Genomic DNA, 26,657 nt, shown 5'->3' with positions numbered 1-26,657 from the left:
GTACCTCCATTTGTGGTTTCTGTGCATATCCCACACGGTCGCACACTTCGGCGGGAAGCAGTGGAAGACATCTCGGACCCCTCCCTGGTAAACGAGATGCACTTTCCACTGGTGTGTGCCCAGCTGGGCTCGCACCAAAGTGTCATTAAATAAATGTTTGCCGAGCTGCAAGCAGGCGGCCATTTGTATACGACATCTTGAAGGTGCCTTGAAACTGGGGCAGCTCTCTGTGTTTTTGTATGCGGAATTACTCACGGGTGATTTATGGGAAACTCGTGATTTATATTCCACATTCTGATTTTGAGGCAAAGTTTTGGGATTGTTTTTTTTGGGGGGAGGGGGGGGGGGCAGAGTGGAACACAATGGGAGAGTTTTAACAACGGCAGGTCGCTTGTGTGCAATCTGAAATATAAGAGAGAGCTGAGGAGCTCTCATGTTGAGACTTCCTAAAACATGCTCTCGCTCTCTCTCTCTCTCTCTCTCTCTCTCTCAGACACACACACACACGCACGCACACTCCCCCTCCCTCTCTCCTCCCTCCTCCTCTCTGTAACCAACACACACAGGGCTCTCAGACTGAGTGTCTCACCGGCCGGGATGACTGAAGGAGGCTTTGCATAGGGTGCAGTGTTATTGGAGAGAGAGAGAGTGTGCGTGCGTGTGTGTATGTGTGTGTGGGTGTGTGTGTGTGTGTGTTTGCGTGCGTGTGTGCCTGTGTGAGTTTGCGTGTGACTCCTGCCCCAGGTGTGAGTGCGCCATCCTGCTCTCGGCGGGGGAAAGACCTTCTCAGCATGCAGATAGTCTGAGGAGCAGTGAAGGGGAAAAGTTCATCCTCTGGATCCCTTCTGCACGCACTAGAGTGCGTCTAAGAGGGGGGGGGGGGCTGGGGGGGGGGGGGCGACGCAGCAGCTGAGCTGGAGTGCAACTTCAGCTGCTCGTGTCTTCCCAGGATCTATGTTGACCGGATTGGATACAATAGGTGGGCATCACCGCACGTCAGAGCTGAGGAATTCAACCGGGCTGCGTATTTAGAAGGTGAGTCCGCTACCCTTCGGGTTCTACAGAATGCTTTGCTTTGCCTCCGGGGGGCATTGTCATTTCATCTGCCATCCATCTCACACTCACTTTGCCGCGTAATGAGGAGTGTGAAGATGCTGGAGGCAACCGGCCCGACTTACTGGTCCTTAGAGGGGTTGATTGACAGTTGAACCAATGTCAATGCTATTCTAAGAAGGTTTGAATGAAGCTGAACTCCATATCGCAGAAGCAACCCCACGTTGTCGAGCATATAGCAGTGTGTGGAAGTTACTATTACATTTTGCGGGACGCTCTGGTAATCTACACGTACGTGCCTTTGGTCACATGCATTCTTCCTGACATTTCTATCAGATTTGATTCAATGTGATGTATGTCCACTGTGTAGTGAAACAACTCATCCAGCTGTGTTGTCACTGTCCTGACGTTGGAGTGGAGATGCACCGGAGGAAACTATTTATAGATGTGTCATACTGGTGAAAAGACCCAACGCAGCCATCTTTATTTAAAGCTTCATCGTTAGTGTAATAATTTACTAGTAATTTACTGTAAGTGACTGTCAACTTCAGATTTAGAGCACTTACTGTGCTTCTTCTTTGTCACACCAGCATCTCGGGATTCTAACGCTCAAGCGGTAAAAGGGCCGAAAACGACGAGATGACTAATAAAATGGCACACGGGGACGGAAAGTACACCTCTGAAGGGAAAAAAAGGGACGATGTGAAAGCCAACGAGGAAGTGAGCCGAGGTAGAAACGGGGAAGGCATGAAGACCCCCCCCCCGAGTGCCGGGAATGTCTGCAGTGCACAGGCTCTGCTGCTGTAAAGACCCGGGCTTAGGTTCCCCGCGTCAGCTGCTGCACCCGACTGTCCCCCCCCGGTTTAACTGTGACACGTCTCTATTGAGACCGAGAGGAGGGGATGGAGACGAGGAGGACTGAAGCTGTCCAGATAAAATCAGGAGGATCCGGGAAGAGTTTGACATTGTATGAATCGAACTCTTCCCCAGAGTGAGTCTTTGTGATAATGTGTTACTCCTTCAGTTCACAAAGAGAATCTACAGTAAGCGGACGTTCACGAAGGACAAAAAAGCAGCGCCATTCCCCCCTCCAAAACTGCAATAATAACAACAATGACATCTCTGGGGAAAACTACTGCAATCAATGAGTCATTTTGGGTTTCTCCCTCCTCACTCTGTGACCGAAGCATCTGGTGTCAAATGTTGTCCAGCAGAAGGACAGAGGACATGTGGAATGAGTCAGCGGGACCCGCTTCACCAGACGTACGGTGACACATGGCAGGGAGGAAAACGCAGAGGGAGGGGGGGCGGCGATGCTGGTGATGGGGCAGCAAGCTTATTGTAGACTATGAACGTGGGAGGGGGTTGGGGGAGGGAGGGGGGGGGGGTCTAATGGCGTCTAAATCTGTGTGTAGACGAAATAGACGCCGACTCATCGCGTGTTGATTCATGCAGGGGGAAGCCTGGGATTCTCCTTGACGTTTTTTTTCCAGCGTTATCAATCATAACACACCCGACTGTGTGTTGTCGTTTTTCCACCTGTGTGTGCGACGGATTTCATCCAGGAGCCTTTAACGCTTCCACATCCTCCAAAGTGACTTTCCCTCCTTCCCTCCTCTCAGCTCCGGAGTAGCAGCCTTTGCCAGCACAGGGTTATATTTGTCTTCAACGCATGTGGGACCGCTGAGGCCCAACTGCGCGGACTTTAAGGGGCAACGTTGTTCATGGTTATTAGAAGGGTTGACACATTTTGTCTGGCAAATAGGAGTTCATGTTTCCTCATGAAGAAAACACAACATTTCGTAAAAATGTGACGCAGGTCAGCACGGACAAACGGACAATTAGGCAGATTCTTTTATCAGACTTAGAATGACCGGTAGCACCGTTTTGTCTTTGGACTTTTCCTTCTCCTTAGTCCATCAACCTTTGCATCTTGCATAGAAAGTTGGCGCAGGCTTCACTGGCAAAAAGCTGCTGAACCTGCGAAAAACTGGAGAATGATGACGGACAGATGGTAATTACATTGTTTGCCACATGTTACAGGACCCGAATAAATAGTCTGCTATTCATCAGTGAATCCTCAAGCCTTTAGTCGGAAGGCTATTTCCAGCACTTTGAACACTGATATCCTTGATTATGAACACACATTTCACATTACTTACAGTTCTCATCAACAACACGTTTTGGAAAAGAATTGAGTTCTTAAAAATACTGCTGAGCCGCAGCGATTGTCCAATCATGACTTAGCTCAGCTATCAATCCCCACCTGTCACGTTTGGGATCCTGCCACATGCTGAAGAGGCGTGTCCTTCACACGTCTTCCATGTGGATGCATGCCATCAAGGTGCAGGTTTAAGACCACAATTGAGCTTCAAGAGGACATTGAAAAAGCTGGGGACATTGAAGGTGGGGGGGGCGTTGTGACCCGTGGTCCCGGGAGATTTCCCGCCCGCTGTTCGTGCCTGACACCACATTAGTTTTGCCGCGTGGGCTACAGCCTTTGAGGTCACAATTATGGGAACCGAATGCTCTGCTTCGTGCAGGGAGGAACGTACGGTTTGGGAAACTGTTGTATTTTTAACCACCAAAAGAATCTTTCCTCAAGCTCAATTCAAAGAGGTGTCAAACAGCAATTCTGGCTTTCTGTGTGTGTGTGTGTGTGTGTGTGTGTGTGTGGAAATCACACTTCTGATGCTGTGAGATCTGCATTTCATAGATTTTACAAGGTTGTCGAATTTCTCTTCTTCTTTAGATCTCTAGATATTCTCATTTCTTCTTTGTTCAGGGATAATGTTACTCGTGGTGGAGGCAACACATGGTGCTTCTGGCATTAATTAGACATGAGGAAAAGACTTCAATGATGTGTAGAGGTTGCTATCGCTTTACGCTGAATTATCCTGAACAGTTTATTATGCCACACCACTCGACAAAGCCCAGAACCCCTTTTTTTTAATCATGCAGAGGTCCATCATCCAAAGTATCAGTTTACATAAATTGACTGTGTCGCATAAAACTATACAAAAAGGATTAATCTTCAAATTCAGTGACTTCTTGGCTGTTATGAGAACAGCTTTCATCACTAAATCACTAATGTCCAGTAGCTGTATTTTATAGGTGCATATTTTCATTTACCATTTTTACCATTTTTTTTTATTCCGCTGCCGAAAAAAAGAAAAAGAAAAAAGTGCTTTGCATGCTGCTTGGAAATGACATTGGGTGCATGCCACGAAACCTTCGAGGGGCTGATTGGTGACAATCTTTTATGTTGTGTGTGCGTAAAAGTGGGGTACGTGTGCGAGGCTGTATGTGCTGTGGACTGAGCCGTTGTTGTGTTTTCTTTTGGTAGTGAAGGTCAGCGCGTCTCTTCTCTCGCTGACTTCTTAGTTCGGTGAAAGTTCTCAGACATGCGGTGAGATTATTCTGGTACATTGTTGAAGTTAAGAAACAGAATCCAGTGTTAACGAGACAAGGGCAGATGGTAACGATGGCGCTCTGGAAATGAAACGCTCCATCACGGCGCCGGGGGTCATTATTCTACAGATCCGACTCGATGCCATCAACAAACTCATTGAAGAACATTGGGCTTTGTGTCAATCTCTAACTGTGTTTTTTTGCATCACAAAAATGAGTTTTCTACCAATTAACAACACTTCTCGCTCACTTTGTTGTTCAACTTACGTGTGTAGAATCTTTTTAACTGCGTTTGTGTTTAAATAAATTGCAATAGAGATCTTTTATCCTTCTTTAAAAGTTATACGCCTTTGCTTTAAGTGTTCCCTTTTCAGGCTTGCTGTTATGATGGAGAAATGTTAAATATGTGCTTATTATGCAGACTGAGGCGCAAGGGAAAGCTCACAATACCAGCCTCACACATACAATACACAGACCTGCACACAGAGGTGCTTTACGGGGACGCGGACTGCCCCTCTGGGAGGTTGTTTTCAACGTGCTGAATGGACAAAAACCTTCTAGTAGTGATGTGTTCTTGCAGAGACTTTATAGTTGCATCATAAATATGCTTACTACCATATCTGCAAAAGAATGGCAGCGTATGAAATTCAGCTTTGAGAAATAGATCAACTGACACGGCTTTGGCCCTGGTTGGGCTGTTCCTCACACTAATCAGGGACATTCATCTATCTAACTTGCTCATTGGGGGCCGGGCAGAGTTAATAAAACACTCTTTCTTGTTTTTGGCAAGAAGTATTCTTTACGCCCAAGAGGTGAGCAGCGTAGTGCCGAAAGTTGGTAGTAACTCATTTTGGTCATGACGTGATTACAAATGGTATTATATCATAAAAACACATTTCTTACAGAGGTTATCAGGCTTCAACGGCATCAAACATTGCATTTCAAATATGTGCAGAATGTTGCATGTACATCAGCAGAGTGTTATTTTTTCACAGCTCACTGTGAGCATATTGGGTTATTTTAAGTTTGAACGACTAGATTTGAGGTGGTGTCGACCAAAGTGGTGAACCAAACCATCGACGCCACGAATACCAGCTTTAAACCGAAAAAGTACGAGGTGTTGTTCCTGTTTGTTGTCTTTAAATTCCTGTTTGAGAGCAGCTGCTTCTTCCACCATAGTTCATCTTTATATTGGTCATAAACTATATGATTAACTCAAGATTCATTACTTTATGGCCGTCGTTAACACATCGTTTTCTTATGATTCTGTTTCATGATATTTATGCTTGAACCCACAAGTCTTTTAGTGGGAACATAAATTTAAAAGGAGTAACTTTCAAAAGGTCACAATTCATCATACCGTACCGTTTTGGACCATGCAACTTTTTTGCTAATTTTTTTCTACCTCTCTGTTGATTTATAGATTTAAAGATGAGGATGCCTCCTAACCCTGCCTGGCAATTTATTACCATAGGACTAAACCGCAGTGTAATGAAAAATTTGAATTGTGTTTCTACTGTTAGCTGGCTCCGAGTCACATTCCCATTAAGCAACACCTGAGTTATTTACCATTTCACCTTGTGGCAGCACAGGCCAGTCTCTGCAGTGCTGTTAACGAGGCCCTGACCTGCAGGCAGGACATTTTACAGGAGCTCTGGCACCGGAACCGTAGCAGAGCAGGTGATCCCATCAACATATGTGTGATTCAGCCCTAGGCCGTGATTTATGCCGCGCGTGTGTGTGTGTGAGCAAAGGCAAAAACAATCACATGAGTAGGAAGCAGCCGGCACACAGAGGTTATTCCCACCAATATTACTGCTAACTCATGACTCAGCTCTCGTCTTCCCTCTCATTGGCTCTCGTCTTCCCCTCATTGATCAAGCATTAGAAAATGCAGCAAATGTGTAAGCATGTCTGCGCTTGCACATGCGCGCGGAGCTTCGCTCACAGCAGCTGCGCCGCTACCTGGAACACTGCTGGGCAGCATCTGGTCCTCATCTGGACCTGTAGGCTGCTTGGACCTCCACCAAGGCAAGCTCAGCCGGAGCCACTGACAACATGGCGGTGGGCTGATACTCACAGCAGAAGTCCGCGGCAGCAGCAGCAGCAGCAGCAGCACACGTCGCCGAATGACGCAGAGCTTTAGAACAATCGATTGTGCGGTGTGGAAACAATAAGCGTGGAGTGTGATTTACTGCACGTGTTGTTTCTGAGTGCACTTCATGTATCATATATTGACACGTGTGAGGGTTTTATGTCCAGCCATGAATATTTGTTTATGAGCAGAGCCGTACAGTAACTTCGGGTGGGGGGGGGGGCAGGTTAAAAGGACCACCTTTTGCTTCAGAGGGTGAAGGAAGGTCACGGCCCGTTTGACAGGCCTTTAAAGCAAGGCAGGGGATTTCTGTCAGGTTTCTGTCTGTTTTCTTTAGCTGAGAGTGTCCATTCTGTTGATGAAAGGGGGACGCAAAAGCAGGATGTTCATTTTGAGCAATTAAAACTTAATTTTAAGGAAGCTTTTTTAACCTCCATTTACAGCCAACCGCTCAGCAAACACTATTCATCAGTTGTTGCAATCATAGATATATTTTAGCCCTCCTGTGCTGTGGGTTTGACTTTGACGTTTCATATTGTCCCGTGCCAGAAGGTCTTCTTTGAGCTACAGGCTAACGGCGGGTATGCTAACATGCTCTTCGTGGCAATGCTAGCAAATGGACGCAAAGCAGTCTTAATGTCTTCCGGTTTACCCTCTTAGTTATGCGTATTAGCATGTTAACAGAAAGAGCATTATGGATATTTTAGTTCCTTAAACATACAACTACAGTAGGACTCAAGATCAGGTTCCATCACTAGAACATCGAGGTATTCTGTTACGTTCAAACGTTCAAAGCAGTTTGGCCTTCGAAGAGACTGAAGAGAGAAGAAATGTGACACAGAGACCAGAAAGCCTGGAGGGGCCAACATTGTGTAGGTGGGTGACACAACATAAAAGAGATTATGGTTTGGTTCTGTGGTCTTGTTATCTGGTTTATGAATTCCTCCTCCCACACTTCCCCTTCTGCTCTTGTCCCCCTTGCACTCAGCGCACAAGTCGGCTTCCAAAGCGCCCCACGATCATTTCTCTTTTGAAAATATCCACTGAATTCTGCAGAATCTGTTCATAATAGATGTGTTTTTATCTTTTTATTCACCCTTTGGCTGCCTTCGAACTTCTGCACGCCTAAACAGATTTTTAACTCTTATTTTTTTGTTTCCCCTCTGCAGATCAGGGCCACTGCGATGGACGACCAGTGCGCGTCCCAAGGCAGCCCGCAGCGCAGCACGGAGACCCAGGGGCAGGGACGGCCCTGTGCCGTCAGGTGTGGGTGGCTCAAAAAGCAAGGGGGCTTTGTCAAGACATGGCACAGTCGCTGGTTTGTTCTGCGAGGGGACCAGCTCCACTATTACAAAGACGAGGAGGAGACCAAGGTCTTGGTAAGGATGCGAACGCACTGAAAGCCTAAGCTCAACTTATTTAGACGCATACAACTCATTTCAATGGCTGCAGTGTCTTTTAACGAAAAAAAAAGTTAATAAATGTCAAGTCCTTTAATCATGCAGGAACTTACATAATAGAGAGTCACATCTAGACAAAAAGCCCTTTGCCCAGTCACGGAGTGGATGTGAATAAATCTGTATTCATGTTAATCAGCCTGACATTCACTTAAAGGTTAGCAAGTCCAATAATTGGGCCAAAATCAAATCATTATTATTACTCCTGATACCTTGGGGACATGTCCACACATGAGTTTGCGAATATCAAACACAAAAATAAATGTTGTGATGTAAGAAAGGAAAAGGTGATGTTTCAAACTCACTGTCGGTCTAAAAAAAAACGCATAATATGCATATTGTATATATGCATATAACAAAAATCTCAATACACTACATACATATATATTTTGGTAATGCGATCGAACAATGAGTCAACTAGTATCAGTGTGAGTGAAGTCAAAGTGGACAGCTTTCTGTCACTGAAGTCTGCACACAAAGATTCCCTGAAGAGGAGACAATGAGCGTCGCTAACGTTACTGTTGCCGGGCGGCTTCTCCCACTGAGCATGTGTTTCAGTCTCATCACAAAGAAAAATCACAAACGTGCAACTTAGACCCAGAGAATTTAGAAAAATGTCCAAACATTTTAGACAACATTTTAAACATTTTCTTTTAAAAGAGTCAAAAAAATATTAGGTCTAATTTATTTTTCCAAAAATGTCAAAATATGTTTTATATAAATATGTGATGTCCAAAAATACAATAGAAAAAGAGTCAAGAAATATAGGAGCAAAAAGTATCACTTATGGGTTGAATCGGTTTTGAAAAGAAAGTCAAAATATGGTAGAAAAACATAAATATAATAAAATATATAAAATATGTTACTGTGTGATTGATTAAAATGTCATCACAATCAACCTATACCTTAAAAACATTAGCATGGATTACACAGGTGCAAATTGTCAAACAAATTACAGCCCCATTGTAACTGACCGCGTTGTTCCATCGCGTACAACAGCAGGAACGCTGGCCAACGTAAACGGATCAGCGCCATCATTATTCCTATGAATTACACTGCAATGACTCGTCAAAACGGCCGCTGAGAAAATAAAGGGTTTTTCCCCCCCAAAAGCTCTGTTCTTTGTCTTGACAAAAAAAAAGAAAATGGATTTTTACTATGTTCTCCTCCCCAAACAATATCCTTTACCTTAGTTGTTGGTGCTTTGAATATTCTGAGGGAATGATGCAAATGCTTCAGAGCAGTTAATAATAATAATAACTTACAGACACTGAGAGGCAATTTGGTTTTCTTTTCAAAAGTTCTTGCTATATTCACCCAGCCAACTTATGAAACAAAGCCAACGTAGATTTCAGAGACCGAGGACTGCTAGTTTTTAGCGGAGAGAGGAACATCTGGATGAAACTGGGTCAGGAACAGAGCAGTGTGTTCAAAGTTCTTAAATCTTCGTGACCTCCAAAGCAGCGCTTCATGGATAACGCACAAAAAACAACCCCCTAACAAGACACACACCCCAGGAGGCTACGAGATAACTGGCCTGCAGCAGGGGAGGGTGACTAGGACAGAGAGCGGAAGTCGCTCTCATGACCTTTAACACTGCTGCTCAAGATCAGGGGGCCGAGATGCGTCTCATCCATCAGCGTGTGTTCAGTGGAGCTAATGTCCTGAACCAAAAAAAAAAAAAAACTTTAGTGGCGTGAAGCCGTATTTAGATCAGCTATTAATGAATCCTCCCGGACGCTGTGAAGTCTTCATTTGTTACCTGTCACATTAGCCTAATTGCTGCCTCCCTCAGTGGGAGCAGGAACATCTGTCCCTTTCTGCTGCCCGTGGTAACACAGGTGATGATTAGACACCAACGGACATATTTAAACATTAAGGCCTGATTTGCTTTTTCTGATAGGTAACCCCTCGTGGTTTGATCCTCCCTCCGTATTACTCATCTCAAGTACGACTATTCCTTTATTTACTTTAAAGGCAATACTTACATCAGTGTATTTACTGTATATATACATATATATATATAGTCCAACATCGACCATTAACTCTGTTTTCGGTCTCCACCCACTTGTCAGGGATATATCGGGCACTTTAGCAGCTAAATGTTCTCTTTGTTTATTGCTTTTGCTTTAGTATTAGTAAAGGGATACAACACATACAACTTTACCAATGAGCTGAAAGAAGCTTTGACGCTTCACAACTGAGGGAAACAAGTCAACATATATTTACTCCTTTTCATCAATGACAGCGTAATTGCAGGAATGCTGTGTTGGCCAGACGTTCATTTTACATAGACATACACCGTATGGAACTGGTCTTCTGAAAATAAATGAAGCACTACGGGCGCTTAATAACGTGAATATCATCATTAGAAAGAGTGCGCTATTGTCAGCCCGGGCCGAACCTCTCTGAGCAACGCCTGGAATCCGAGGAACGGGATCCAAATGGAGGTGAAGGGTCACCAAAAAACATGCGTAGGGTACGGCACGCGTGGGCTTAGCGTCAACACGCCATCTGCCAGCCCCGACTCGCCCCCCTGCGGGGATCTACGCACGCACGGCCCTGCGTGCGCTCACTCACACGCACACACACACACATGCACGGCCTCAGATTTCATCTGGCTGAGTCATAAACAAAGACAGGATTCATTCGGGTCGGTTTTCAATTTCTTGTAATTTAAACCATTTGGGATTAAATCTGTATTCCAGTGAAGTGAGCGAGGTGTCATTATAAGGGAATAAATGAGCCGATTGTGAGTGAAAACGTTGAACCAAATGAGGTGAGAAGAAATAAAAGAGATATCAAACTGTAATTGGGCAGTGCCATTCGAGTCACAAGTTTCACGAGTCGGTTCATAAATATTCATCCCACCGTGTCTGAACTCTGACAAAATGATCTAAAAGAAAGTACTTTGATGAAATATTGTAATAAATCAATAATGCAACAGTGCAATAATGCACTGAAGCTCCTCTGTTGTCCTCGCTGCGGCTGTTTGACCTTGGCATTCGACGGCGGGGGGGTACACAAAGTGCCACTGCAGTGCAAGGCGTGATCTTACTGCAACATCAGAGGAATGTGGATATTACCCAAACACCCTGTTGTGTACGTCACTGGACGCACGCCTGACGTCTTCTCCTGGTTACGGATCCAAACACAAGCTTCACATTGAAGTGTTACACGGCGCCCGCTTGCACGCATGCGTGCCGGGTCACAAAAGTCAGCATTCCTGACGGTAATATTTAGGTATAGACATTTTCTTCAGGATGAGGAATACATTGGAACAAGAACAAAATGAATCTTACGACAGTTCTGAGTGTCAATATTTCTAGTAGGCACAAATAAAGAGACCTGCCAATAAGCTCTGCGTGGATGGACAACAGGTTCCTGCAAGTTCAATTTCTCTGTCCCTATAAATCGTGGCATGGATCAGGGTGCTTCTGTGAACGTGCGCACCTGGGGAAGGAAAGCTCCTTCCACTCGGTGAGAGTGCAGCTGCTGCAGGAAGCGCTCTGGAATCACATCAAAATTCTCCACTCACTGGAGGGGTTTTCTGCTGGTATCTCCGGGCAAAACACCAAGAGCTTACAATCACTTTCAAATGGCTACAAATCATTCAGTATTTCATCCCTTTGGCTGCTGTCCCAAATCAGCACGTTTAAATGTACCCTTAAGAAAGGGATAGCTCCGATTTTTGTGTTATAAGGTGGTGCCAGTGGTTGTGAAATAATAAAACCTATTGAAATCACAGGTTTTTACAATATCCTAATCCGGCTGAGTTTCAAAATGTTTTATGGCGAATCATTAGATGTCATATTTTGTCATATGTTTCTTGAAGAGGTCAAAAGTCATCTACGATATTTTTGTAGCAGAGATTCAAGTTATTGTACTTAAACCTCTATCCTTTTAAGATCTCTCAATCATTTCTTTGACAACTTTTTTTCCATTTCATTTTTTAGGCAGAGGGTATTTTACAAAACTTTAAGATTAAAGGTATCTGTATCATGCCAGCAGCAACAGTGCAAGGTATTCCTTCAACACAGCAACGGGACACTCGGGGTTTCTCCAGCCGCTCGCACATAAATCACTTCGGGTCTTTCTATTCTCTTTGTCTCGGGGATTTAGTTTTTTGATGAATCTGCTGCGTGAGTCGAAGAAGCTTTCTCCGGGGCCATTCCCGTGCCCTCGCTGTCCTTCCTCTTCGGTTCTTCGTCCCAGTTGTAGCGAGAAGGCCCGCTATCGCGTCAAAGCATCGCTGTGACGATTCATCCAAAATCCACAGTACGGAAGTTTAAAGTGCGCAGCCTGATCACCACGTCTGCCACTCAACACGTCGTTTCTGGATTACTCCTCACACCATTAACACCAACCTCCAGTCAATAAAAATGAACTGAGATGTCCTCTATTTTTTCCACCCCATAGCGTTTAACTGTTACGCAGACGTGCCTGTGGGTTTCATGGGAATCTTCACCGTGACTTTGAGACTCGACGTTTTATAGCCGTGAAATGGTGACGGCATTCGTTAGGATTGATGGACGCGGTTGGAATGATGAGCGCAGAAAGCACGCTCGTGACTCTTTGCTACGTGAGCAGACAGGTCCGACAGCGGAGTCTCAAATAGCAAAAGAGAATTAAAAGGCCGACAGATGCACACACACACACACACACACACAGGGGAAGGGTTTGGGTCCCGTCTCCGGGGTGTCCCACTGAGTCTGGCTTCCTGTGTCGGAGAGGTCACCGACGCTGGAGAAGAGTAATAATTGGATAAAGGGGCCACTGATCGCCCAGGCAAGGTTTAATGAGCACTTAAATGACCTGTTACACCAATAGCTTCTGCTTAATTAACTTCAGTGTGAGCATTTATCTCAAATATTTTTTCTGCTCACCAGTAAATTTCTGCGTATCATATTTTTGTCGCATATCCCCTTTCCTACATTCATCAAAGTGGATCATTAAAAAAAGAGGGTTATCTCTGAGTTTAAACTTGGTAGCTGGTTCTTTTGATTTAGTAGAGAAGCGCAGTCTCCAGGAGGAACTCCTGTGGGGCGATTGTTCCTATTCTAAAAGCAGCTCAAATCAATACCTCTGTATTACAATTCTCTCCACTTACTGTATACGAAGAGGGGATAGCTGGCAGTTATGAATGCCCTGTTCAGAGGCAACCATTCTGATAAAAATGATGAAGTGGCTCTGTCCATGCTAGATGAATGCTTGAAGGTGCATTTTGGTCCTGACTGGATACGGATGTTTAAGGGTGCTCTTAACTCACTCAAAGACATTGAACTTGTCATATGGCATGGTGTACCAACTGGTTCCACCGTGTACTCCTATAATTCTAATTGAGACAGACAGTCCGACCTATTGACGAAACATCCAAATGCTCCACGGAACAAAGATGCACGCCACAGAATACTCCAACCAAACAGGAGAAACTTAACGTCTGCTTCATCAACGAATCTAGCTCCACATTTGGATTTAATCTCCACAGTGTGCGGCATTGACTGGAGCCGGAGTCCCACGCACTGCCTGCAGTCTGAGGGAACCGCTCCCTCATTTGATTTGGGTTTTTTTTTCGGAGCACACTGTTGGACCCTCAGCATTGCTGCTCCCAAACCTGCACCCCCCCCACCCGCCACCCCCCCATTGCTGTCGCTTTCCCCGGGTTAGATTCCTCTGAGGCTCCTCCGTCTTTCTGGTTGAGAACAAGGGAGAAGCGGGTTTGTGTCAAAGAATGACCTCATCTTTGTTAACAAGAATATAAAAATGCTGAGAACAGAGGGCCAGCGTACTCGTTGCTGGGTAAATGTCCCTCTGTCCGCGGTTGGGTTTGTCTGCAGCAAACAGCAGACCACCGGGGAGGGATGTCGGTGTGGAAAATGTGGCCGTGGCTTGGAAAACAGAAGGGGAGCAATATTAGTCGTGTTGTGGCTTAACAGTATGGAGCGACCAGAACCGTTGTCTTCTTTTTATTTTTTTAAGGAAGCACAAGTTTAAACGGCAGTCTGTCTCCCGTTTCCCTGAAATCAGCACATGACAAAAGAATTTGGTTTTCCCTGAAGAAAAAAAAAGAAGAAAAAAAACTTCTTTAAAGGAGCTTTTATCCCCGAGATACTGAAGCTGAGCAGATTCCTGTCGCTGACAACCACATCAAACAGATCTCTCTCTCTCTCTCTCTCTCTCTCTCCCTCTCTCTCTCTCTCTCTCCCTCACTCCTCGGGTTGGGAGCACGTCTGTCCCGTCTCCACAACCCCTTTCAAAGCCCTTCATCACGGGGCTTCAGGTGGCGTTTTTACTTCCTGGATGTCACAGTTACGGCTCATTAAAGAGCTCTCTCTTTTCTTTTCTTTTTATCTGCAGGAAGGAAACCGCCCCACCCCCCCGCCCCTTAGATCCTGTTAATGTGCGTGGGTCCCTAATACTTCTGCTGTCACCGATGCACATCTTGTCCGCGTTAACATTAACCCCAGATAGAGGGCACTCTAATGGCTGTCAGATGCTGCCATGTGGCCCTGACATCCACGTTGTTAATCAGGGGGGGGGGGGGGGTCACAGTTCAAAGTTCCAGTTTATAAGTTCCAGTTTATAAAAATGGACTCCTTTGCTTTAGCAGGGTTGCAATTAACGATTAGCTTAATTATTAACCAATTAATGTGTCGTTGGCCTATAAAATCTCACTTGACCAACAGTCAAAAATGATCATCAGGCAGCTGAACGGCCTCCATCAGTTCTCCATTTATTTTTCTCCAGTATTTAAATTGCTTTTATTGCTTCAGGTTTAGGTTCCTATTTCATAAAGTGCTGAGTGATACTGCCAACATTAATATCACCCCAAAAAGGGTCCCTGCGGTCCAGTCAATGATTGCTTCAGTCCCGTAGGATCCTCTTTGAAGACTCCCTTCACAGATGTGTCTCACAGCCTTTCTAACAGGCAGAAAATGTCAACATTAAGGTTATTGAGAGGTTGACTTTGGAGAGAAAAAAGCTGATGCTGATGCTGCGGCTATTTAAAGCAGAGAATCTCTGGCCTTTCAGTGTCACGCGGGCGAGAAGGTGATCCAGTTTGGCCACATGTTGTAAGCGCTGAGCTCCATCGTGCTGACCCGTCCTCCGGTGGCGGTCTCGTCCTGGCCCGTCATGCGTGACGATGCCACGTCACCTGACAAAAGAGTGCGATTGACTGAACTCGGTTTGCTCTTCTCTTCCGCAGGGAGCCATTTTCTTACCTGGAAACAAAGTTACGGAGCATCCAACCAGCGGCGACGAAGGGGGGAAATTCCTTTTCGAGGTCATTCCAGGTAGGAAACGATGAGAGAGCGTTTTAAGCACTTGTTGTCATTACTCGGGACAAAATGATCGTGCCAATGTTGACCAGAGTGGAAACCACTGCATCGAGGTTTGGCACGCTCTTGTTGGCTGCAAATCTAGAGCGAGAGAGAACATGTAAACTGTGAGAATCATCTAAGAAAGGGGGGGGGGGGGTGGATTATTACAACATTGGACCTTAATTTATACTGATAATTAATTTGTGTTAGAGCTACGCTCATCTGCTGACCACAGAGACTGTTTGGAAACGTGCTTGAAGACGACACGGAGGCACGGTGGGGTATTTTTCCCAGGCGGAACGATGCCAGGAATGTGAGTGCATGGAATAGATATTTAAAACACACATAAACACTGGGGGGGTGGGGGGGGGGACACGGAGACAACTGGTGAAGTTTACCCGTCCACAGTAAAACCCTACAGAAAACACCGGATGTGTGCAGCAACCTCCGCGTTATATTTATCTTTAAATTTCTTTCCGCCGGCGTTTCTCTCAGAGGAAACAGAATCACACACGCAACCTGAACGGCAGCGTGACCCGGCAGATAAATAGCACAGATAACGCTAACGGGTCAATCAAAGGTAGAGGCTGAGGCCAGAGAACTACATAAGTCATTTGGGCGGTTGGCCACAGCTGTCCAGGTGTGTCCAGGTGTGTCTCTCAAGTCACAGTGTTTTTGTTTGTTGCTGTTGCTGTTAATTGCATTTACATATGAGTAGTTTGATTCTATTTCATCATCTTGCAGAGAAAACCAGGAGCAGGAAGACATTCTGACAGCTGATGAAACACACAGTGCCATTTGTACAAATAAACAAGTTGTAAAATGTTATTTTTTATTTAACCATTGCAGCTACGGTGCGGAGGTCTATAAAAGAAATGGATCTGTGGTGCATAATTCCACCCTTAATATTACTTGAGGGAGATCCATGAAGCTGTAACATCCAGAAAACACACTTTTATCTGCAGGGCATGAAGTGCTGCTGACATTAGTCCTATTTCCATGCAAATCAACCTTTGTGGAAGTAAGACTTCCAAACACCAAACTAAAGAATGAAGCAGATGCACCAGGGACCCATTGTGCCCCCCCCCCCTCCCAGTCTCGGTTTCATTTCCCCTCTTTGCAGGTGTGACCGTATGTGCCGTAACACATAAAGCATATGAACAGATATCATTTGGTTATGCGGTCACATCTGCGTTTGTTTTCCATCCAGGGCGTCTTTTAAATGGCAGCTTTTACATTTCAGTCAGTGTTGACTTCACCAAAACAAACATCATTTCAACGGCGTGCTGCTCCCAGCTGCCTCAAAGGCTGTCATGTGTTGGAGGGTCCTGGTCACCTGTGTAGGATATTGCTAAAGAGCCTTTATAAGTACAATTGTAGTGCTACATTTTGTTAGTCGAGGTATAGTCTGAAGAGGTGTGTCTTTAGTTTGGGGCGGAAGATGTAAAAGCTCCTGATGTCATCATCATATTATGTGACTTAAGTTATAGTTGATGATAAAACACCATATTATCCATCATATCTCAAGTTTTCTTTTTTTATACCAAAGTCTAGCCTCGATCGATGAGGCTTTCATTATGAGGGGCATTTGCATTACTTTGTCCTTCTTCATTCCTTTTTATTCTTCTGTTTTTTTTAACAAAACGCTCTAAAATGTAGAGACACAGGTTACTTCCTATTTAGTAAGGTTATTTTGATCTGGAAAAAAAATCAGAATTATAGTTAACGGTGGATATTTTTACATTGTATGTATTCAGATGTGAAAGAACAGTTACACAACCAGAGAGGTGATAACCACTCATCCTCAACCCCAACTAGTCAACACAGTAGCTGGGTCAGCAGACCGACATCTATATCTTGCAATAAGCGTTCTAATATTAGCTAACTTTAGCAACAAGACGCTACACAAGTAAGGCCGTGAAGATTGATTTGTTTGCTACTTAGTATCACTTCAAAGAAATATTGCGGACATATATAAAAAGCTACAGTCCCCAAAATGTCACATTTTTCCAAATCTCTTCCTGGCACTGGTGTGTATTTCAAGTACACGCGCTCTATTTAGAGCTATGATCTGCTCCCACTTCGCTCCGCTGGCCACCACGTCTGTTGTGAACGTTCTTCTTCTAACCATCAAAAGGCCCCGGCTTGTTAAAAGGCTTACGGCTTAAACGCTGTTCAATGACTCATTCAGACCCAAACGTGATTACCAGCATGTTCACTACAAGGGGCCTCGCTAAACCCAGGACCCAACAGACTCAAAGAGGGCTTCTCTAAAACGCCACTAATGCTGCTGAAGTGCCCTGCGCCGCTCGGCCACATGCGCTACGCCCTCGTAGCACACGGAAAAAAAACAACAACAACAAAAAAAACACCAAGAGCACGTCTTGTTTTTGCGGGACGGCAAATAAAGAGGCCTCAGAGAAGCAGGGCGGAGCAAATGAGAGGAAAACACAACGCGCACATATTCCACTGGTCTAAAAGGGGCTTGAACACAACACACGGGGAGGGGGGGGACAGTCTCTGGCAGACGGGACGTGATGAGGGGGGGTGGGGGAAGTGGGGTGGAAGTCGGAGTTGTACAGAGATGCTCCTTGTCTTCCAGCAGAGTGCTGGGTGGGGGGGGGGGGGGGGGGGGGCTGTGACCTCACATCCAACACGCAACTCTGTATTTGTTTTACTCATTTGCTCGGCGACTGGAAAACGCTTGACAAGGCTTCAGAAAAAACAGCGAGAGAGAGAGAGAGAGAGAGAGAGAACAACGAGGTCGTGCAACACAGTGCTGGTCCACATCTGGATGGTGTGTGTTGGACCTGCGGGAAAGAATCACACAAGGAAGAGAAGCCCAGTCACCACATGGCTGACAATATTTAGACTGGGATCATAGTTATGTCTTTATTCGCACCAGTCACCGGGCCGACTGAGACACACAGGTACGGACACAATGGGGCTTTTTTTTTCTTCTTTTTTCTAAAGCACTGGTACAGTTCCTCCATCACACAAACACGCTGCAACATGTGCAAGCACACGGGGGCCTGAGCTCAGGAGAGGAGGAACAACAACAACAACAACAACATCGACCGAATACAGCCGTCAACATTTCTGTTCCTGGCGTTAAACGTTTAGTTCACACATCACACTGTTCAGGAAAAGTTCATGGCTGCAACCAGCAAACTATTACTGCTGCTTCCTGAAGGGAGCACAGAACAAGTACCTCCTTAAGAGTGTGTGTCTCGTGCACACGCAGCGCTGACCAAATACAAACTGAATTTATCTCAGTTCGTATATCGGAAATACACATCAGAACATCCTGCTGCTCACGATCAGTACGCCGCGTTATCTGATGTTGGTGACCCCCCCCCCCCCCAAGAATGTACGCTCTGAGTACGGCCGAGTGACACAATCCGGTTTATGGGATTGCAAATAGAATGAGTGAGCAAAACAAACTCAGAAGAACAAGAAACAAGAAAGTGCAATTTTCGTCAAATGAGCCGTTTCACAACGTGTTATAGATGGTGATTGTAAGCTACAATTTGTTAGTGTTTTAGTCAAGGTGCAGTCTCAAAAGATGGCAGACCCGCCATCAGTTTTCCTTTTAAAGCTGCACTAAATGTCACTCGCCCTGGTTCCAAAAATGATTCATTATTGTAATCCTATAAAACAAGAATCAACACAGGAAACACGTCCCGCTGTGTTTTTAATGGAGAAACAGCGTGCTCCTGCATCCCCAAGCTCTAATAAACACAAGGCTGCAGAGTTGAGTGTGTGTCTCCCGCTGCCTCCCCCTCACCCTCTCTGTCTCTCTCAGTTTGTCTCTTGGTACCCGGGCTCGAGTGGCGGGTCAGGCCACGGTGGGAAGTCACACTGCTGCTGAATTATGGCGAATTTGCTTTCTTCCGCGCGTTCATTCCCCTTCCTTCATGAGAGCCCCCCCCCCCCCCCCCCCAGGGGTCACGCCGCCGTGGTGCAGGCGGGCGGCCTCCAGCTGGAATGTTGTTTACATGACGCACATGTGTCCACGACACATACCTGAGGAGTGGAGCGGTAACAAAGATCACGGTTGGCTTCAGGTTATTGCACAAAGTAAAGTGACGTCCAAGCGTTTCCACGTCCTGATGTGAGTCGATGCCTCGCTGAACTGAGTGTTTCTAAATTAAGGTGATGGCGCCTTCGTGTGGTGTTGAAAGGCATTGCAGCACTGTGCATAATCCTTTCATCTAACCCTGTCCATGAAATACGTTTTCAGACGATGTCACGCAAGCGATGCACTACATTTCATGAGTGAGTTTATGTGAGTTAAATAGCATAGTTGAATTATTGCATTAGCAAATGCTTTGTATAATATCAATGCATTTGCTTATATTAAGCTTATACTATAAAGAGCTACTTTGTGCACTTTGGGATTGCATTTTTGTGAGATTTTTTTTTCAATTGGTCATATCATTACTTTGCCATCTGCAGAAAGCATCTTGGTTGTATCTTGGTGGTATTTATCTTTAATTATTTTTCATTTGGCGTGTCCATGGTTAATCCTCCGTCACCGTAGTAACATGTTTGTCTGATGGGTATTCAAAGGTCGTCCTCTTGGTGACCTCTGCAGTAACTTATGAGTGTCACATGTCACTGAGGTGAATTCCTAATCCACACCATTTGACCCTCGGGATCCATTCATGATAATCCCACTGTAAATATGATGTCATGGCAGGTTATATAGAGTGTGAGTAAATCAGACTCACACATGCACAGAAGGGCTTTTTGGAGCCCCTTCTTATTTAATCTGAGCAAAAAAGCTGACAACCAGCTGTCGTGGGATCAGTCTTGGGATGTGCTTCACCACAGTAACGTGAATCTTGTCTCTGAACCTCAGCAGGCAGACTCCTAATTGAAAAGTAACAACTGAATGATTCCTATTAGAGGGTGAAGACAGAAGCGCAATTATGAGACCACGGACCACTGTACTGGTCATTATGAGGGGAGCCAGAAGCTACTCGCGGGTCGCCACGTCGACTTTAAGCGTCTTAAGTTGATGACGGGAAGATTGATGGATGAATTAACGATTGAAAAGGGACCTGATAGTCATTCCACTTGTTCTTTATTAAATGGCAGGCTGGGAGTAAAACCGTTCAGGCATCGGTTAAGCACACCCCCCCAGTGGAGTAATTGAGAAGGCATATTAATCTGTGGCGCTGACGCGTCACCGCCGGGACGTATGCAGGGGTTTTCAAATAGGCCCCGTGTCTCATTAGGCATGGACAACTGCCGCCGCCCCCCACCTGCATGCCCTTCTGTCCGAACAACCATTAACTGACCACTGGTGCAGCTTTAACTGTGGTTGAATGATGTCATGTGGAACTCCACTGTGCACACATTAACTGGTGTTCATGCAGAGCCTGAAATACCTTTGGACTCTTTTCGATCCGACAGCAGCCTCGGGCTTTATTTTGAGGGAAGCAACTGTTTTGCTCACACAGTTGTATACTTCTAATTCTTGCTTGTGTATTCATCCATGTATGCATTCAAGTTATTTACATATTGTGTTCAAAGGCATGTAGAAAGTGTTTAAAAGAGACGCTAGGCAATGTAAAAACTCAGCTTTTTAAGTGACATGAGATATAATGGTATAAAATGAACTCCCAGCCGCTGTACGGATCTGGTACATTTACTTAAAACAATCAAATACTGGCATCGTTCACGTAGAGTAGATTTGAAGGAGAGAGGGCTGGCAGTGCATCTACAATTTACAAACTTAGACGAGCACATCGATTTCAAAAGCAATTTGATTCATGTTATTATCCGACAAAAAAAAAAATCAAAGAGAATAATCAAATATGTTATAATTAAATTAAAATGGAGGCCCAGCTACTGAGCTGTAAGGAACTCCCCTTATTCAAAAAGCTCCATGATATAAAAGTTCTTCTCCAGTTCCTACACCCACTTCACGCTATTGACCGAATGTACATTAATCTACACACGGGTTTGATCAAATTAATCTGGCACACAGGGCACGAACAAGAAAGCAGCTTCCAGTTTGATGTATTGATTTAATTAGCAATTGGATGCACGGAGCCCCCACGGCTTCTAATGCACCATAAATCCAGCAGGATTAAAGCAGCAGTATGGAGGAATGCATTAAGAGGGAAAATAGTGATTTACTGGCAAAAAAAATGACCACGCTGGAGAAGCACAACTGACTCTTCATCTGGAGAGTCACATCCCAAGGGTTGTTGTTGTTGTTGTTGTCTTGATATGGGGATTTATGATGGAGGGCACCCAGCGTTGCAGAGGACCAATCTCGGGTGCGACATCGTGGATGTCAATGTGCTGGCGGGTTAGGGAGTGAGAGAAATAACCTTTCTACAAAGTGTTAACAGGTCAAAGTTCGCCATTATTCTGTGAAATATTGTTTTTGTTCTCAGGTGAGGAAAGGCAAATCCTTTTTTTCATAAAGCTCCACCAGGAGGATATGACGGCGATGGGCTTTAGTCTTTAGTTACACACATGTCCCCCCCCCCTCAGGACTTGTTTTTCACTTCTCATCTTTCTCTACCATCTGGTCTTTTTCTTTTCTTTTTTTTTTTAGCTTTTCTGTTTACAGTTTTTTGGTTTATGGCTATTTCCATAAAAGCCAAGCTGCTGCTGCCTCGTTGCTGAAGAATGTGCAGTTGTTTGCTGATAGCAGAGGTTACTGAGGACGATTTTTACGTTCCGGAAAACCATTCCGTGTCCCGGGAGGCAAAGTACGGGACGTTGCTCTTTGGGACTTTGCGGAGACCAGAAATTGCTGTGATTCAAATTAGGGGGGAAAGTTCAAAGGTGGCAGCGGCAATTTGAAAAAGAAACAACATGCGGACACGTCCTTTATTTCAGGAGGAAAAAGCAGGAAAATGAGAGTGTGAGAACATTTCTTTGGCTGCTGGGATGGTTAGAAAACACATTCAACACATTTTGGGGATTGTCTCCTCAAACCGAACACAGACAATGTCTTTCTTGTGAAAAGATTGTCACAAAGTGCTGGAGGAAAAAAAAAACTGGCTGACTGTCAAATGGATTTAAATGTCACAATTCAGACGCCCGCTCGTTCTCAAAGAAGACGCGACCCTCCTTTTTTGACCCTGTCACAGATTTTTGAAATGTGTTATGAAATATTTGCTTTCTTTCCAGCAGCTTTTTTTTGAAGCAAGACAGCGAATCATTTCCCAAAATATTGAACAATCCTTCAAGAAACGATGCTCCACCCTTATGTTTCCCCCTGTTTTGCACATTCACAATATGTAAAGGCATTATTCTGCAGGAGGAAGGCGAATTCAGATATTATGCGATGTGTCTCTGTAACAACACAGTGCACTGGTGATGACTCACACTCCAGGGTGAACGGTGACGCCCATTTTTCATGGAGCCACGATTGATCAAACACTGAATGCAAAAAGACAGCTGCAACAACAACAACACCACGAGAGCACCACGTGTAGGACGAGTGGGTGTCTAACGTTGCCTTCTCATATTGTGCAGTGCAATGAAAAGATGGTAAACGAGTGGTTTTGGACGTGAGCTGTGAAGGAGAAGAAATAGTGCGAGAGACTCTGGCAACGAAGAAAGGCATTTTGAAGATAACGCAACTTTGGAATTGTTCACACATGACAAACGTTCTTCGTATCGCACCCAGACTCTTGTTTTGTTTTTTAAATGCCGGATGATTCAAAAGCGATACGTGACAAAAACGAGGAGGTCGGGGAGTCGGGGATGTCTGAACAATAAGCTGCGTGTGTTGGTTTTAGTTGGGAACATCCGCCTCATTCTCATCTGCCCTCCCCCAGGGGGAGAATTCTCCGGGCCCCCGGCTTCTTCCTCCCTTGCGCGTTATTATTTCCGTGTGCGCGAGTCATGCATGAGGGGAAAGACCTCCGGAGGAAATGCACTGAGGCCTGCAGGAAAAGGCCCACGTCTCAGACCAGAGAGAGAGAGAGAGAGATGCAACAGGAGGCTCGGGGTGCTTACATAACAGCCCTGTTAAGGGGGTCAGTGTCTGGCCCCCTGTCCACAAGCCTCGCTTCCCAACTATCAGCTCAACCTGATCCTAGCGAGGCCCCCCCCCCCCCCTAGCTGTGCTACTACACTACGTCTGGCTTGAGCCAATGGTTTTATGTGAAGTGATTACTGAGTGGATAAATATTTGGAAGTCTCCCGGCTACGCGCTCCCTCTGAGAGCCCCGACGAGTAGCGGGTCGGCCCCGTGTTCTGGTCGCGCTCCGGGTCCGGCTCCGGTTCGGGGGAGTGGCGCTCGGGGGCCATCTGATGTGGGCCCAACGATGTGCGGTTTTCCAGCCTTCGTGTCTGGGTGAGATTAAAAAAATAAAATAAAAAAAACACGATAAGGAGGCCATTAAAGACGTTTCCCTCCAACAAGGAGAAACCCCAGCGCCCCCCCCCCCCTTGTTGGCCACCGGTAGCAGCGGCCTCGTCGACCTCGCACGGCTGTATTTATAGAGCGCTGCAGATGAGTCATTTGGCCCGGTGCCAGCTCCTCGTTCACCAGATTTACAGGTCCCCCCCCCCCACACACACACACTTTGGGGAGGGCTGCTTGATTTACGACACAGCCAACCCCCCCTCTCCCTTCCTGCAGAAACCATCGTGCCTGCGGCTCGCCCCGTCTCACTCGTTTTTTTCTTCTTCTTCTTCTTCTTTTTTTCCCCCTCCCGGCTGCTCCCTTCTTCTTCTGTCGTGCGACTCGGGAGGAATGTGCTCCCCGCGCTGCTTCCTTGGCTCCTCTTGAGAGGAGCACGCGTGCTTCCCAGAGAGGTCGGACGGACTCGCCTTCCGGGCCTGACCTCTCCCCCCCCAACCCCCCCTCCCATGGAGTGAGTCCCGGCTGGTCGGTGCGCCCCGGTGACTCGGGGCGGAATGAAGTTTCGGGCGAAAGAGTCCTAGTTGCGAAGAGGAAAGCGAGAGTCAAAGGGACAGCGGAGAGGGGGAGAGAGAGAGAGGTAGGTGGGGGTTTGAGCAGGAACAGAAGGAGCTAAATTTATCTGTGCCCCCCGCGAGCGAGAACAGATGAAGAAGTGGCACCGGGGGTCCGTAGGTGAGCAGCGACAGCGTGGCATTTGCTCCCTCAACCTGCGGCTGAGGAGGGGGCGCGTCTTCCTCTGCACCCCATGGATCTTAACTCCAACCCAGGTCTGTCTCTCTCTCTCTACGTAACAGTAAAGGAATAGTGACACGTTTGCATCTGGTTTAGAATGACGGCGGGAAGGGGGGTTAGGGGGGGGGGGTATTATTAGACTTTGCGGTGTTATTAGTTTCAGTTCCGACTGGAAGAGGAGGTGAGAGGAGGTGAGAGGAGGTGACAGGAGTCCTCGGGGCGGCTTTACTTATCCACTCCAGAGATATCGCAGTTTTGCAAATGACTCTCTGTTCTCATTGAGAAAGTGTCTTTCCCTTATGCAGTCCATCCATCATGTCAGCAGATAACTTGCATTCATTGCAGCTGTGATATCAGATGACCAATTTATGATGCTTGCATTCCTGCTTTTTTGCTGGCGGGGTCACAACACTGCAGGTTGCTTTTATTTGTATACAACACCAACATTTGCAGACCTGCTCTGAGACACCCGAGAGGGATTTCTTTATCCAAATGTGTCATTTCCTATGCAATGATATCTTGAAGTTTGAGAGGATGGACATATCTATTAATTAATGAATCACCCTGTAGTTTATTTCAGATTTTTTTTTATTGAATCAGATCACTTATTCTCCAAATTTTGCAGAAAAAAACACCTAAATACAACGTTTAGCAATTGCAGTGCACACTATTAAGTATTAAGCAATGACTTCACTGAAATAATGAGAATGGGATTGAGCCATTTGGTATAACTGAGTTCTTAAAAGCAGTTAAATAGCAACAAGGCGTGGTTGTGCCAGATGTGTCGCTTTAAAAAAAGAAAATCTTGCCAGAGAGCAAAAAGAAAATGATGTTCAGCAAAAATACATTCTCAAAGCTGGAAGCGGTTTTCACGGCTTGAGGCCGATAACCCGAACGCGCTTTGTGAATTCATGGGACCCAGGCTGCCTCTAAGACCTTTTGTGGCAAAGAAGTTCTCAGGCAAACATCTGAGGCAACAATGGGAGAAAGAAGAAATACTGTGAATGATGATTATAAAAATCCTTTGTGCAGGCGCAGAGGAAAGAAGCGGTTTCGCTTTTGAGGGAAAGCATGGCGGCCGCTGGTTGGATTGAGAACACGTTTCATTTCTTGCCTGTTGGGAAGTGATAACTGAGGATAAAAGTAACCTCGCTGTTATTCCGATGACATTCAGTTCGGATGTTTGACTACAGTGTTGGAGGGATCTGCTGTGTTCACAGGGTCGCATGGGGGTGATCACAAAGGGCAGAGTTGATACAATAATTGAACAGAAAATGCATTCATTCATTAATTGAGGGAATTATAACCATCTGCTGGATCTGCACAAGCACGGCTCCGAGTTGAGAGAACTGACCGCCGACAGCGTCAGCTCGCAGTTCAGCAGCACACAAAGAGCCTCAAACTCCACATCAGCATTTCTCTTAGATCACCGCCAATCTTCTCCCCCCCCCCCCCCCCCCCCTCTGCCTGCACTGCAGCCCCTTTCAGGCCGACAGGGCTCTCCCCGGCTGCAGCTTTGTCAGAGAAAACAAGGCGGACGGAGGCGGAAGCGCGTGGTTCTCGCACAGTGACGCCTCTCGGTCACTGGGGAGAGACACAGCATGACGGGGGGGGGGGATTGAGTGATGAATGTCTATCCGCTCTCCGTCAACACTAAATCCCCCACCCTCCGACGGGCCCTGGAGTCCCACCGAAGCAATGGAGCCAATGAAAATGTTGATTAATGCTTCCCGTGACACACGACCAGTGTGAGGTCGTCTTGGAATTCCTTTGGGTGAATTTAAATCAAAATAAGCATTTGTCTCTTGTCAAAGGTCTTTGGCATCGGCAAATCCAGCCAGACTGAAGTTATCTGGTTCCGCCCCTTTTTGATCCTGCCGGGTTCTCTTTGGTTCTCACGACGAACCAGAAGTCGGGCTCCAATAACCCCGTCTGAAAGGTTCAAACGGTTTCCCCCCGAGGCCAGGCTGACTCAACCTATCAATTTTAGCTTCGGGGAGTGCAGGTGTGCGTCCGCCCCGGAGCCCCCGGCAGCGCTGAAAGGTGATATTAGCGGGTATTAGCGGGCCGAGCAACAGGTACTTAGTCAAGTCCACCACATGTTTGCTCTCTGGTCGGGTTCGCTTGGAGGTTCAGTCCCTTCCTGCAGCGCCAGGAAGCTCGTCTGGCGTCTTTTTCCATTA

The 26,657-nt window shown here is 46.0% G+C and overlaps 1 protein-coding gene across 2 annotated transcripts in view; it reads left to right on the top strand.

Moving 5' to 3' along the window:
* Positions 1–883: 883 nt before the first annotated feature.
* Positions 884–26,657, top strand: part of arhgap24 (Rho GTPase activating protein 24) — a 41,355-nt gene continuing 15,581 nt past the window's right edge. The window contains exons 1-3 of one of the 2 annotated variants that reach the window (XM_037483853.2): positions 884–1,035; positions 7,729–7,938; positions 15,224–15,311. In XM_037483853.2, the coding sequence (XP_037339750.2) occupies positions 7,744–7,938; positions 15,224–15,311 (283 nt within the window). In that variant the 5' untranslated portion in view covers positions 884–1,035; positions 7,729–7,743. Of the gene's footprint in view, positions 1,036–7,728; positions 7,939–15,223; positions 15,312–24,020; positions 24,510–26,657 lie in introns of those variants that run through there. The other variant, XM_037483857.2, reaches the window with a different exon arrangement.

This window comes from Pungitius pungitius, chromosome 18 (assembly GCF_949316345.1).
Source record: "Pungitius pungitius chromosome 18, fPunPun2.1, whole genome shotgun sequence".
Taxonomy (NCBI): Eukaryota; Metazoa; Chordata; class Actinopteri; order Perciformes; family Gasterosteidae; genus Pungitius; species Pungitius pungitius.
The sequence above is the reverse complement of the archived record's forward strand: the minus strand, read 5'-3'. Positions and strand labels throughout refer to the sequence as shown.